The sequence below is a fragment of the Mytilus galloprovincialis genome, chromosome 3, assembly GCF_965363235.1.
Source record: "Mytilus galloprovincialis chromosome 3, xbMytGall1.hap1.1, whole genome shotgun sequence".
Classification (NCBI taxonomy): domain Eukaryota; kingdom Metazoa; phylum Mollusca; class Bivalvia; order Mytilida; family Mytilidae; genus Mytilus; species Mytilus galloprovincialis.
In genome coordinates, this window is record NC_134840.1 from 63672407 (window position 1) to 63686206 (window position 13800).

Consider the following 13800-nt stretch of genomic DNA (forward strand, 5'->3'; position numbering starts at 1 on the left):
GAAAGCACAAACATACAAACAAATAGATAATAATTGTCATATAACTGACTTGGTACAGGCATTTTCTTATGTAAACATGGTGGATTGAACCTGGTTTTATAACTAGCTTTACCTTTCACTTGTTTGACAGTCGCATCAGTAGAGTTTGTTGTAATCTGAATCACTAACAAAAACCCAACAAAGAAGCACAAAATGGCAAAATAGACCGACCATAAGAGAAGCCATTATTTTCTACACATGGAAATGTCTGTGTCGAGTCAATACTATGACATTTGTTTTCCATTCGTTTGATTTGTTTAAGATTTTGATTTTGCCATCAACAGATTTTCTGTTTTGAATTTACCTTGGAGTTTTTTTACTTTTGCTTTTTTACTTTTTTTAATTTTATTTGATAACAAATAAGAGCAAAAACGGGTGCAAGATAATCTGTACCTAAAAGTTTACAATACATAGTTCAAGCCATAAATAGGCTACCCAATAACATCATCAATATGAATCTACTAACAAAACTATCATTTTTAATCAATCATGCGTTTTGTATATACAGAAATGTCTGTAATATGACAGTTGTTTCACATTTTTTTGATGTGTTCGAACAATTTATAAAGTTTAGCAAATAAAAGTGATAAACGAATGTATATAACAGGACAATGAGTGAAATCTTTTTAATGTTTGAATTATTTGGACGAAAATGTCGAGTGCAATGTTTGAATTTGATATCGTGGAAAATCCAATGACGCAACGTACTGAATGTGTGGTCTACCAAAAATTATTAACTGGTAAACACAGTTGTATATAGCGTTAGAAAGCATAAAGTATCCAGCATTCTAATGAAGTGGGAAACAAATCATGTTTCTTTCCATAACATCAAAGTATTAACTGCAGATTAAATACCCTAAATATGTAAGAAAAGGAAACAAAATTGTATAACATTAATTGTACATGCAATATGGCGACATATGGTCGTTTCCATTTACTATATAAAGTACCAACATAGAGTTATAATCACTTATACTTCATCATGAGTCCATTGATATGTGTGCTTTTCCTAGTGGTTGCTGCAGCAGGTAATATATTTGATAAATGCTGATTGTAATTTAAAATAATATTTTAAAATGAATGTAAATTTAACTTTTATTCATACATAGTTTATCACATTTTCTTTGTTTATTATGTCACCCGATCGACAATGTCGGGTGACATATTGCTATTCCTCTGTTTCTTTTTCCCTATTCCTATTATTATTTTTCTTCCACCTACTTTTGTCCGGCAGTTTTCTCAGAGCCAATGGAACCAATCTTAATGATAGTTCACCATAACAAGGACCACTGACTTTAGAGTTGCAGTGCAACTTTGGAACTATAAAATGGCTGCCGTTGCCATGGAAACAGCAAAAATGTGAAAAAAAAAATCAAAATTACAAATCCATTCAATCTTTCATTATAAGACCCAACTTAATGAAACTTTATGGGAATGTTGCCTGGCATGCCAAGATGTGTTGACCATATTTATAAATTCCAAAATGGCTGCCATTACCATGGAAACTGGATACACATTTACCATTAGACCCTATGGGAAATTCTTAAAAGTAGCATTTACTCACTTATAATGGTAGGTCAAATCCATTGAAACTTTTATGGTATGTTCCCTCCCATGTACCAATGTGGCATCTGTGATTAAAATTTTTGGAATAGTCTCTGTTACCATGGAAATCAGCAAAAATGTTGAAAATTTCAAAAATTTCAAAATGCTCCAAAATTGATGAAACTTGATAGGATTGTTGACTGTCAAGTCTGCATGAGACTTTTGAAGTTGGAATTTCCAAAATGGCCACCGTTGCCATGGAAACTGCTGCAAACATGTCAAATATTTTCAAAATGCTCCAAACTTAATGAAACTTGAAATTATTGTTAACTGGCAAGTGAAGATGAGACTTTTTACTTTGAAATTTTTAAAATGGCAGCCGTTGCCATGGAAACAGCAGAAATGTGAAACTTTTTAAAACGCTCTCTATCTAAAAGTTTTTGGAATGGCTGCCGCTTAGTGGCAATGGGGGGAAGGGTGACATCCGCTATTGCTTGCAATAGCAATTCTAGTTATTGTTTATTATTTGTATCTATTTTTCAAATGCTTAACATGCTTAATATTAGAATGATGAATAAAAGTATTATTTTGAAGTGTTTTTCCTTAAGATATAGATTTTATTTCTCGTTAAAGTTACAAGTAACTGAAATTTGAAAACTCATGTCTCAATGTGAGTGATAAAATAGAAACATGATTTATTTTTTTGTTTCCTGTATACCATACTTTGAAAATATTAGATAATTCATAAATATTAAGGTACAATGAAACAATTAAAAATGGAATATGATTAAATCTGTTTTTCGGCAGCCGTAATCCAGTTTTGTATTTCAGTGTCTACTGAGAATGTATTTCAATCGTCAATCAACATGTTATTTTGTAACATATTTTGTGAAATGAATGTATTGATCTGCAAGAAGAGGATTTTACTAATATAATAATGATAATAGGATTGAAAATTGTTTTTTATCAAAAGAAATGTTAACTCTTTTTCTTATATTAACAGCTTACGACTATGTCGGTAGTCCCAAGACAGTAGTTTTGAAGCATTCAGCCCTTGGTGATGTATATGGCATTGGGTCTCCGTCCGTTGTAAGTTACTTGGATTACAGCAACAAATTCCATGGATTTAAAATTAGTAACAGCAGATTTACATTTGGAGGTATAGGTGAGTAAGTTTTATATGATGATAATTATTGATTAGTTACTAAATACATACTTATTAGTAGAATTAAATGTATTTATCAAGTAATAAATTTCAGTATTTAAGTTGAAAAACATATCATGCATCATACGTTTATACATTTCTGATCTTTATATTTAATCATTTGAATTTTAATTCAATTTTCACTTATAGTGTTTACCTAAAACACTGAACCATCTTCAAAATTCAATCTAGAATTCAATAACCTTTATCATTTTAAGATACATTTTCTATAAACAAAAAGTTGTTAAACTGTCTTTCATCTTTGATTACCAACCTGTATCAAATATCTTTGAAGCTAACTGTCATCAGTCATGTTTTCAAATAATGTTTAATTCAAACATAAGAAAATAAAAGTAACCAATGCGTCTTAATTTGATTTACTTGTGAACACAACTAACCCCATATAAGAAGTTGAAATGGTTAATTCAATCTTGAATAAGCGTACCGGACTACGAAAAAAAGCGAGAGATGTTCCTATATTATTAAATTCATATTGCTAATTGTTATAATCAATATTATCAAATATATTTGTAGGATACAAACTGACATGTGACTCACAAAAATTTTACAATTTATGGGGTAATTGCTGGTCCATATATCATAGCAGAAGTGTCTGTTTTGATCGACTCAGAAAGCAACATCTCTTCAATGTTTTCCCCGGAGGTAATACACTTTGTCCTTTGTTCTTCATTTGAACTCGCATTTATTTGAACCGTACAATAAAAGGCTCTCTGCTTTTTTAAAATAGATGTTATATGACAAATGCTATAACAAAAAGTAGTTTAAGACTAGGAAATGAAGTCACCAGAGTCATTTTTTGCTATTTAAACAAAACAAAAACAACATAAGAATAATTTGCATTTGATTGTCAAATGATCATGATAACATATATAAGAAGTGATGTTTGACTATGCCAACATCTCGAACTTCTGGAAAGCAACGACGTAAAACAGGTTCTTTCTGATACAAAATAGATTTACAATGAACTATGATTTATTAGAAGGACGTGAAATGTTCATGTGTGACTTTATGTTTTAACATTTGTTTGTACGAAATCATTTAGAAAAAAATATTGTGTTGATCTGTTTCATAAAAAGAGGGAAAAGATACCAAAGAAATTTTTAAGACTCAGAACTCGAAAGAAAAGTCGCAATGCCATGACACAAACAAATTCGATCGCACAAAAAAAGGAAAAAGTATACATGAAGACTGAAAAACACGAATCCCATCAAAAAGATGAGGTCTAATGTATTTCAGAAAGAGAATCATATACAGCTCGACGTGTTGCACTTGTGGTATTGGTAATGTAAGCTTCGAAAATATCAATATTAATTTAAATCATTGTTTTTGAATACATGTTAGACTGACGAATAACGTATGATAGGAGACATTGATAGTTTTAAAGAGAGTAAAACAGTGTACTCACAAACATTACTGTAAGCTTTTATTCTTATATAAAAGGTAACGACTTTGGCAATGGTGCAGTGGTAGTGAAGAATGGAGTTTACGGTAACGATTACGATATCGGGATAGGGTCTGTAGTAAGTTATGATGATTACTTCAACAAATATCATGGATTTAAAATCAGTGATAGCAGATTTTCATACGGGGGACATGGTGAGTAAATTTTAAAACTTAATGATTATTGACAAGTTATAAACTGTATATTTATCAATAAAATGAATATAGACTTATGTATGTGGATGAGAAATGCCCCAATACTACCATGCAAATACTTCGTAACAACTAGATTCTAGCCAGGCAATACAATTTACAGCACACTCTTTACAGTAATGCATTCATGAATGTATTGAGTAAAGACCCCGTGGCAAATATTTCATGCATATTTCAAACATTGTACTAGTGATATTAATAGGTGATATTAGAAAGTTGTTATCCGAAGTTTCTTTCCTATGTCGAATAAGAAAGGAGGACTTCTACTTGTTTTTGTCCCAAACACTTCATGCAGTTGCTCATTAAAGGGGCAGTCGATTCGGGAAGACATTTTCAAATGAAATTTGTGTTGGGCAATGGTGGTGCTTTGAGTCTTGATAAAGGGTGTTAATAACGCTACCTTCAGTTTGATTTTATAACAAAGCAATATTTCGAGTTTATTCAGTAAAGAACTTTATTAATTGTTGTTATACAAAACGTATATTTAGATTTGCATGGTAAAATTCATGTTCTAAATATCTTGTTTTGTGTACATGTAGCCAACACAAGGCCTGCATTAACTATCGATTGCATGCAGACAAAACATGATTTAAACTACATGCAAACAATGAGTTTTATCATTGGGAACGTAATTGTGTTTAAGTTACATGTGAATTACACTAACGCAACACCAAGTATAGATCAAGATAATCACGGCCGTGAGTGTGATGTCTTCCAAAAAATGAGATTTAAAAGATACAAAAGGGATATTTAGAAAAAATCATCATATACCAGGATTGACATTTTCTATTTGCAATACATACTCATTACAATCATATGTCCATCCCGAATATCCCTAAATTATTTTTTCCATCGCGTTTCGCATGTGAAACAACTCTGTGAGATTATATCTTGCAGATAGTAATTGAAATGCTGTCAATCATCTTGAATCACAGTACCTGACCTGGCATTATATCAAGTGTTATCGATAAATTCTTATTTCACACTGCTGATTGTTTTTAATAATTTCATTGTATTTGTTTGTAGCATATACACTGACATGTGGACTTCAAAGATTTTACAATTTATGGGGTAATTGCTGGTCTAGTTATCATAGCAGAAGTGTCTGTTTTGGTAGACTCAGGAAGCAACATCTCTTTGATATTTACTCAGGAGGTAATTTTATTTGATATGTGTTTCATTTGAACTCATCTTGTTAAGAACCTGACGACAAACTGCTTTAAAGCATTCCGAAAAAATATCTTCATTAATATGAAAATAACTTTACTCTGTGTGCTGCAAGTATTGCTAAGAACTTTCGTAACCGGTGAAAACGTTCATGTTGACGTATAGCGTAAAAAAATTTAAAATGCGTCAAATTCTGATTCAACAAACTACAAAAGCAAGTTATTGAAGACATAAGACTTAATAATAAATTCTATCTTATCTGATCATAAGTATGTCAATGATAATCAAACGAAGAAACAAATCAAGAATTTTAGATGAACGATGAAACAAATATTGACATTGAAGTCTAACTATGATAACAATCACATCGAAGCAAGGGGGTATATTTGTCCTTTGTGACCAGCATTGCTTATTTGTTATCATCTCTATTCATTTAACAAATATGTATATCGATTTGAGTTTGAATTACTTACGCTGGAGGAACTGAAACAAATATGTGTTTCTATACCAATTAGAAGAACATTATTTATTACAAAATGTATACTTGTATACTTTAATAACAGATTACGACGTTGGCGGTTATGATCTTGGTGTAGGTTCTGTTGTAAGTTATGGAGATTACTTCAACAAATACCATGGATTCAAAATTATTGATAACAGGTTTTCATACGGAGGACACGGTGAGAAAATTTTAAAACTAAATAACCAATTATAAACTGTATCTTTATCAATACAATGACATTATCTATCAGGAAAAAGATCTATGTACTAATGATAAAAACATCTGACAAGAAAATAATATATGAAGCCACATTTGATTAAGTGGATTGGTAATTGCTAAATTTAAATTTGTCAAAATACATTGATGAATTCAATTGTCATTTCTTCTAAAACGTGAGAAAAAAAATATCTAAACTCATTACATATGTCCACTCCAAACAATAGGACATAACCGTAAACTGTTCATTGCATCGTACTGTGTCTGTTAAAAATAACAAGAACCCTGTGAGATTATATCTTGCAGATACTAGTTAAAATAGAATGTTTCATCTTGTATCAATGTAACGGACAAAACGTTTATCCCTCTGCATTTGTTTGCACTAATCCTAAGTCAGGACCCTGATGTTCAATAGTTGTCGTCTGTGGATGTGGTTCATAAATGTTTCTCTTTTCTCGTTTCTCGTTTATTAAATAGATAAGAACGTTGGTTTTTCCCTTTGGACGGTTTTACACTAGCCATTTGTTATACCCTTAATAGCTGATTGTTCGGTTTGAGCCAAGGATCCTTGTTGAAGATCGTACTTTGAACAATATTAGTTTTTCTATTATCAAAGTTTGTGACTTGGATGGAAAGTTGTCTTATACCACTCATACCACATCTTCTTATATCTATATAACAATATATCATGTGGTATCGATATATACTTAATTCACACTGCTAATTTGTTTTAACAATATCATGGAATATATTTTGTAGCATACACACTGAAATGTGGATTACAAAGGTTTTACAACTTATGGGGAAATTGCTGGTCTACTTATCATAGCAGAAGTGTCTGTTTTGGACGACTAAGAACGCAACATCTCTTTGATGTTTACTCCGGAGGTAATACACTTTGTTATGTGCTTCATATAAACGAATCTTGTCTAGAAACATACTAGAAATAGTTTATGAACCTTACGAGAATCTGTTTTTAAAGGCAAAAAAAACAATTATTTAAATATAACTTTACTCAGTCGTTTTGCTAACGTTGTTTAGAACTTTCTTAACCGGTGACAATGTTCATGTTTATGTTTAGTAAGAATTGAAAAATGGGTAAAATTCTGAAACAAAAAAATTCAAAGGTAAGCTATTGAAGACATAAGACGTAACAACGTGTTCTGTCCTATTTTATCATATATACGTCAGTATCAAGCAAATTAAGAAACAAAAAATAAACGTTAAAAATGAATGAGGTAACAAATATTGACATTGAAGTAGAACTCCGATAATTTTGACAGCAAATAAAGGATATGAAATTGTCATATATATGTGACATTAAATGGTTATTGGTGACAATATGTATTTTTATGAGTATGTTTATCGACTGTATAGGTAATTGATTAAGCTGGACGTTTCAAACAAAACATGTGTCGGTAGAAATCCATGCATATACAGGAACCTTTTGGGTATCACAAAAAATGTAAACTTTTATACTTTACTAACAGGTTACGATGTTGACGGTGGTGTCTATGGTGACGATTATGATCTCGGCGTAGGTCCTGTTGTAAGTTATGGGGATTATTTCAACAAATACCATGGATTCAAAATCAGTGACAGCAGATTTTCATACGGAGGACATGGTGAGTGAATGTATAACTTGGTGATCATCTATGTTAATAAACAGTATAATATGCATATAAAATTGCAAAACAATGTTATTGCATTTGTATTGAAAGATAAGTTTAATCATGATTCATATAGAGTGATGTTTACTGGTGACTGCATTATACAGTTAAACAAACATTTTTAAAAGCTGTAGGTGAATTCAAGAATCGCCTTTGAAGAAGTAGTGTTTACACTTTCAACTTTCAACATTAATTTGATAACTAAGACCCAATACATATGTGTAACAAGAGGAATACAATATTTACGAATTATTTTTTTCCGAATTACAGAAGTACAGAAGTAGAACCATTACTTATGTTCATCCTTATTTGAGAAGATTCAATCATGCTATAATGGATAGATTGTATTTTGCAGATTAAAAAATGTTATATTTACTTCGACTTTAAAGAATTGTTCTTAACATAAACTTAATTTTACTGCTGATCGTAATAAAAATATCATGTACATTATTTTTTTAAGCTTACACATTGAATTGTGGACTACAACGATTTTACAATTCATGGGGTAATTGCTGGTCTAGTTATCACAGCAGAAAGGTCTGTTTTGGTAGACTCAGGAAGCAACATCTATTTGATATTTACTCAGGCGGTAAGTTGTTGTTTTTTTTTGTGTATATGATACCAGAAACTGCAATTTTTGTTATAAAAAAGTTATTGTTAATTTCTGTAAATAAACAGCAATTTATGTTAATGAATCAGTTTTAAGTTACGACTATGTATGATACGAATAATTTGTGTATGGTAAAACACGAAAATATGAAATCCAAATTGGCAATTCTTGTCAATGAGATAATACGATAGTAATATATCTTATATTTAGATACAGGAATAACGTGAACGATGTTCAAAGATAAAGACAAATTGGAGATCATACGGTCACTTGCAATAATATTAAATTTTATCAGCTTCCTAAATGTTAAAAAAATAAAAAGAAAGAAATAAGTCCATTGATTTGAAAATAAATAATTAAAGTCTCTTTCATCCTGCATTGGTATATTGTCTTCCCTGTACATCGATATTCATCATTCAGAACTAATAGAACTAATAATTGATAGAATTTTGTACCATACCAAAAATTACCAAAATTGATAAAAATATCTTGTTTTTGGAAAGCATCAAACATAATTTGTAAAACCATCAGTCTAAATTCAAACAAAGATTTCTGTGAAACTGCAGTCGCCTTGCCAACTTATTATTTTATTTACATCAGGCAAATTTTAGTTGAAATGTTCTTATTTGAATATACTCTATTTTTCTTGGGAGGACGAGGGGCGGGATCAAATAGATAACATATTTTGGCATAAAAAAAGGTCAAACGTTACCAGAGGGACAGTCAAATTCTAAAATCGAAAATAACCTGACAACACCATGGCTAAAATAAAAAAAAGACTGACAAATAAAAGTACACAAGACACAACACAGAAAACTAAAGACTAAACAACACAAACCCCACCAAAAAATGGGGGTGCTCCAAAAGGATTGCATTAACGACTAAGGAACAAATCCGATATCTTTTTGAAACGGTCTAAACCATGACGATCAACCAACTCGTGATGACATCCATAAAATTAACGAATGGATGACTTTAACTTCACCATGGAACTGATGGTTTAATAGCTTCCTGTTGAGAAGTAACCCTCTATCAAGGAAATCATGATAGGAAATACAAGCGCGGGAATATCGCATCAGTTTGGGGAGATGTTTATACATTGTATGCAGGCGCTGCTGGAATGTTGGTACATAGAAATGGAAAGTTTGCAATTGGGAATTAAAATCATCTCTTTTGTCGTAAAAATTTCTTTTTAAGCGACCCTCATTTCAATTTCTAGGTGTAAATCCAGATATAAGGCAGACTTAACTGTATCTCGTAAATCCTTTTATCTTTTATCGATTAAGGATAGTTGCGTTCAATATAGTCACCAAATTTTGAATAATTTAAGGATAAAACATCCATCTATATATTATAAGGATGGCAATATCTGTGTTGCTTCAAAATTGTAAATTGTCGAGTTCTGCAAGAAATAGTCATTTATTATAAAATTATTTGATTGTTAACAACATCCGAAAACAACAAAATATAAATCATCTAAAGTATATTGTCTTTCTCAGAAAGTTCAAATTATTATTATTTGATTTGAAAGATAAAGCACAATTGACTGTTTATTATTTAATCACACCAAATTTTAGAACTGAACACATGTTAGAAGGAATTTGTAACTGAAAATGTTATACTAACTGAAAAAAATAACCAATGTTTTCTCATTACAGATATTGACTACGATGGCGGTCATGCTGTTGTCAAAAGTGCAGTATATAATGATCTCTACTAAACACGAAGGTAAGTTTATATTCATTATATATTTCTTTTGATTTTATTTGAAAAACTAGAATGACATAATTAATGCACCAATATACATTGAGATACATAACACTTTATGAGAATAAAAAATTCTACTATAACTGATATTGTATGGGGAAAAAAGTTAAAACAGCACTTTCTGAATTTCATGTATCCGGTGGACCTTTCCAGTTGAACCTTTATTAGGAACTGTCAAAGTCGAATATTTGAAATCCAGTCATGTTTAATAACCGAAACAGTTCAAGAGCTATATGAATCGACAGCATCGACAAGGAAAGCGTCATCCACTAAGCATTAAATACCCGCCATTATCGTCACAGTTGGTAATAATACATAATCGGTTAAATCAAAGATCACACAACTTTAATAGTATCTCAAGACCTAAAACCGCGAAAATATGTCACTAGTGAGTTGAGACAACAACGCATCGTATGATTCAACCGTTTCGTCATGGTGATCGTAAAGACTATTGCAGTGTCAATTTCAATCGATCTTTCTGATAATTTAGTCTGGTAACTTTGTTGCACACGTCTTTAAATGAATTAACTTGTTAACTAATCTATTTCATATTTTTGTAGATTGCGGAGGAGCAGGTATATTTAAATGACAATAAAATTTTGAAATATTTACCAGTTGTTAGTGATATCTAGACGTTCGTATGTCGTGTTTAAAGAACACACTCTGCATTTGTTGTTGGCCTGACATGCTGGGTATTTCTGGCGAAAAAATTGTGTTACATTTTTTGGGGTTCAAAAAAATAAAATAAGTGTAAAATGCACTCATTAAACGGTTCCTTACGTGGAGCATGTATATTTTATAGTTGCTGTAAAGTGTAAGGGTTGGACATTTTTGATGCTGTATTTTCCCTGTAAATTGTCTATCATAAAATAATAGTATGGATCCCAAACTATGAACTAATATATTTTATGTGGGACTTGTCAGTAAAAATAGACCTGAAAAATTCTCGTTTGTTGTAAGTTTAGTTAGCATAACCTCATAATAACAATATATACGCCAGGCTATTAATTGAAATTGACAATACGACCGAGTCGAGTTAAAAAAGACAAACAAGCAATGTTTATTCAAATTTTGGTTGAAATGTTTCACACTACAAAGGAAGTGGGGGTTCCAAATCAACCAAAGGCTACGAATGCCGATAGAAAAATGGAGACAGAAAGGCCACACCCAGCAGGCAAATTGCAGTTTGGTCTTGAAAAAAGTATTCAATATATCAGGTCATACGAACAGACATTTCGGTCAGACATGCAAACCCCAGGCCCCAAAAAATACGCCACTTTTTATTCATCATGTTCATTTAAGGCTAAAAAAAATCGTTGGAAATTTTCGTTTTTAATGCAAAAAAGTGGACAAGATTATTGTTTTTGACTGCCTCCTCAAATCAAATGGTTCGTACCTTAGACATTAAATGTATCTAGAGATTATACTGACTGGGGATCAGTGTTCAGCTATTTTATTTTAAAATAGACTGGGGCGTTTGGGGATAAACATGTTTTCGTAGGTAAGTAATATTGCCGTGGAACTTTTTTTTCATGAGAGTGTTATAGAGTATAACTGTGTTTATTGGAATTGTGAAATAGAAGTAAACACGTTCTTGCTCAATCCTGAGTCGCTTTGAAGGTGTCACGTGTGTCATCCTAAGCCTGAGCAATGTGTTACTGTAATTTGAATTTCAAAATGACTGACTTTATTTTTTTCAAGACGTCTAAGCAAAGGGATGCGCCCACTACACTCCTTCTGGATCCGCAACTGTCATGTTTTTACTGGGGTTCTTAACATAATTCAACATGGAAATCTCCAAAAGGTGATTTTTCATGGTCCTAAAATAAGAGAACCTAACACATCAATAGGAAACATAACTTCAAAATAATTATGAATTCCATAGAGGATTACACCAGATCATTGACTGTACAAGAATAAGTTGAACTTGACAATTTGTCAGAATGGGTCAAAACACTCATGTCTCTGATAAAACGTCGCATTCATAAGTTGTTAAACTATGTAAATGATCGACCAAAGTCCATTTTTTAGAGATGAAGAGGCTGTGAAATGTCTTATCATCTCTTCATGATAAGTATGGTGTTGTTCCTGCGGACAAATCTTCATATAATATTGTCTTTGTATGTAAATCGTATTACTACGAGTGTGTAGTAAAAGAATTAGGAATAAATTATCTCTCAGGTAATCTTCCATACAAAACATTTGATTTGACAAGAATGAGATTAAGGTCATATATAAGTTCTTCATGGCTTCAATGAAAATTACATTGATTGAAAAATCGGAGGAGGGTCTTCAAAAATACTATGAAACACTGTTTACTCGCGTCATTACAATTAACAATATGTGGACTCTTAAAAACTGCAAAAAAAATTAAAAAATATCTCTCGATAATGTTAAACCTAGGTATTTTTCTCAAATTAGTTCTATCAAAACTTTTGAAATTTTCAACTCTGTATACCACCATTCCCATGTTAAACTCTAAAACAATCCACATTGCAACATGAAAATGCTATAACTTTACTACTTTGGAATAACATAAGGCATATTTGTTTGGTAAAACATGATACACAGATGAAGAAATGTTCAGTATGCTGGAGGTCACTATAGACAACATAATTGTTGAATTTGGAGGCATTCCTATGGAAACGAACTGTGCACCTCTGTCGACCACGTCTTATTCTATATCATATGGAGTTCCTTCAGACTTCAAGAAGATCAAAGAAGCCAGGTCATTTAATTTCATATTCAGTAATATTGATGATGTTCTTTCCATTAACAATTTGAACATTTATGATTGGGTTCCATTAATTTATTCCTCAGCCCTAGAAATTAAAAGAGCAGACATTGTTTCCTTCGCCTCATGTTTAGACTTTAACTCGTATTTGACATACATAGTCATCTAAGTTCCAGAATCTATTACAAACGAGAAGATTGAAGTTTGAAAAAAAAAAATTTCCCCACCTTAGTAGCAATATACCAACCTATTCGCTATTCAAGAGCTTGTAGCTCCTACTCAGATTTTTAAAACGTTATTGAAAAGAAAGTTGTTGAACCAGGGGTATATCAAAAAATGTCTCGTTCTTTCTATAGAGTAGTTCATCTAAATGTACCAAGACCTTGATGTAACTATTCCGAATCAAGTTCACAGATAATACACGATGTTCTTGAAGTATAGATTATGCTTACTAACGTTGTTAAACATCCTTATAGCGTGCTAAAGTATTCTTTTATTTCTCTTTAGTAATATTATTTTTACCGTTTAATCTGTTTTTGACGATATCCATTTAACGATACTCTGTACTTATGCATCCCGTCATTGTGTATTTGTTCTATAAGTTTGTATTCTTATCTTTCATTTTTGCCAATGTGCCTTGTTTTTACGACGTTTAGTGTTTCTTTGATACAT

The 13800-nt window shown here is 31.5% G+C and overlaps 1 protein-coding gene across 1 annotated transcript; it reads left to right on the forward strand.

Annotated features, from left to right (window-relative positions):
- The first annotated feature begins 1021 nt into the window (after positions 1 to 1021).
- LOC143066754 (uncharacterized) lies at positions 1022 to 10994 on the forward strand. Its single transcript, XM_076239566.1, has 11 exons — positions 1022 to 1067; positions 2588 to 2749; positions 3323 to 3451; positions 4250 to 4405; positions 5489 to 5617; positions 6193 to 6309; positions 7107 to 7235; positions 7838 to 7972; positions 8478 to 8606; positions 10286 to 10355; positions 10955 to 10994. Exons 1-10 carry the CDS (start codon positions 1022 to 1024, stop codon positions 10345 to 10347), a joined length of 1194 nt encoding a protein of 397 aa, XP_076095681.1. The 3' UTR covers positions 10348 to 10355; positions 10955 to 10994.
- Positions 10995 to 13800: the final 2806 nt, after the last annotated feature.

Excerpts from the sequence above, each read along its gene's own strand:
- LOC143066754 (XM_076239566.1), top strand. The coding sequence starts at position 1,022 with ATGAGTCCATTGATATGTGTGCTTTTCCTAGTGGTTGCTGCAGCAG. Across the intron at positions 5,618-6,192 it reads CTTTGATATTTACTCAGGAG|ATTACGACGTTGGCGGTTAT; the intron begins GTAATTTTATTT and ends CTTTAATAACAG. Across the intron at positions 7,973-8,477 it reads ATTTTCATACGGAGGACATG|CTTACACATTGAATTGTGGA; the intron begins GTGAGTGAATGT and ends TATTTTTTTAAG.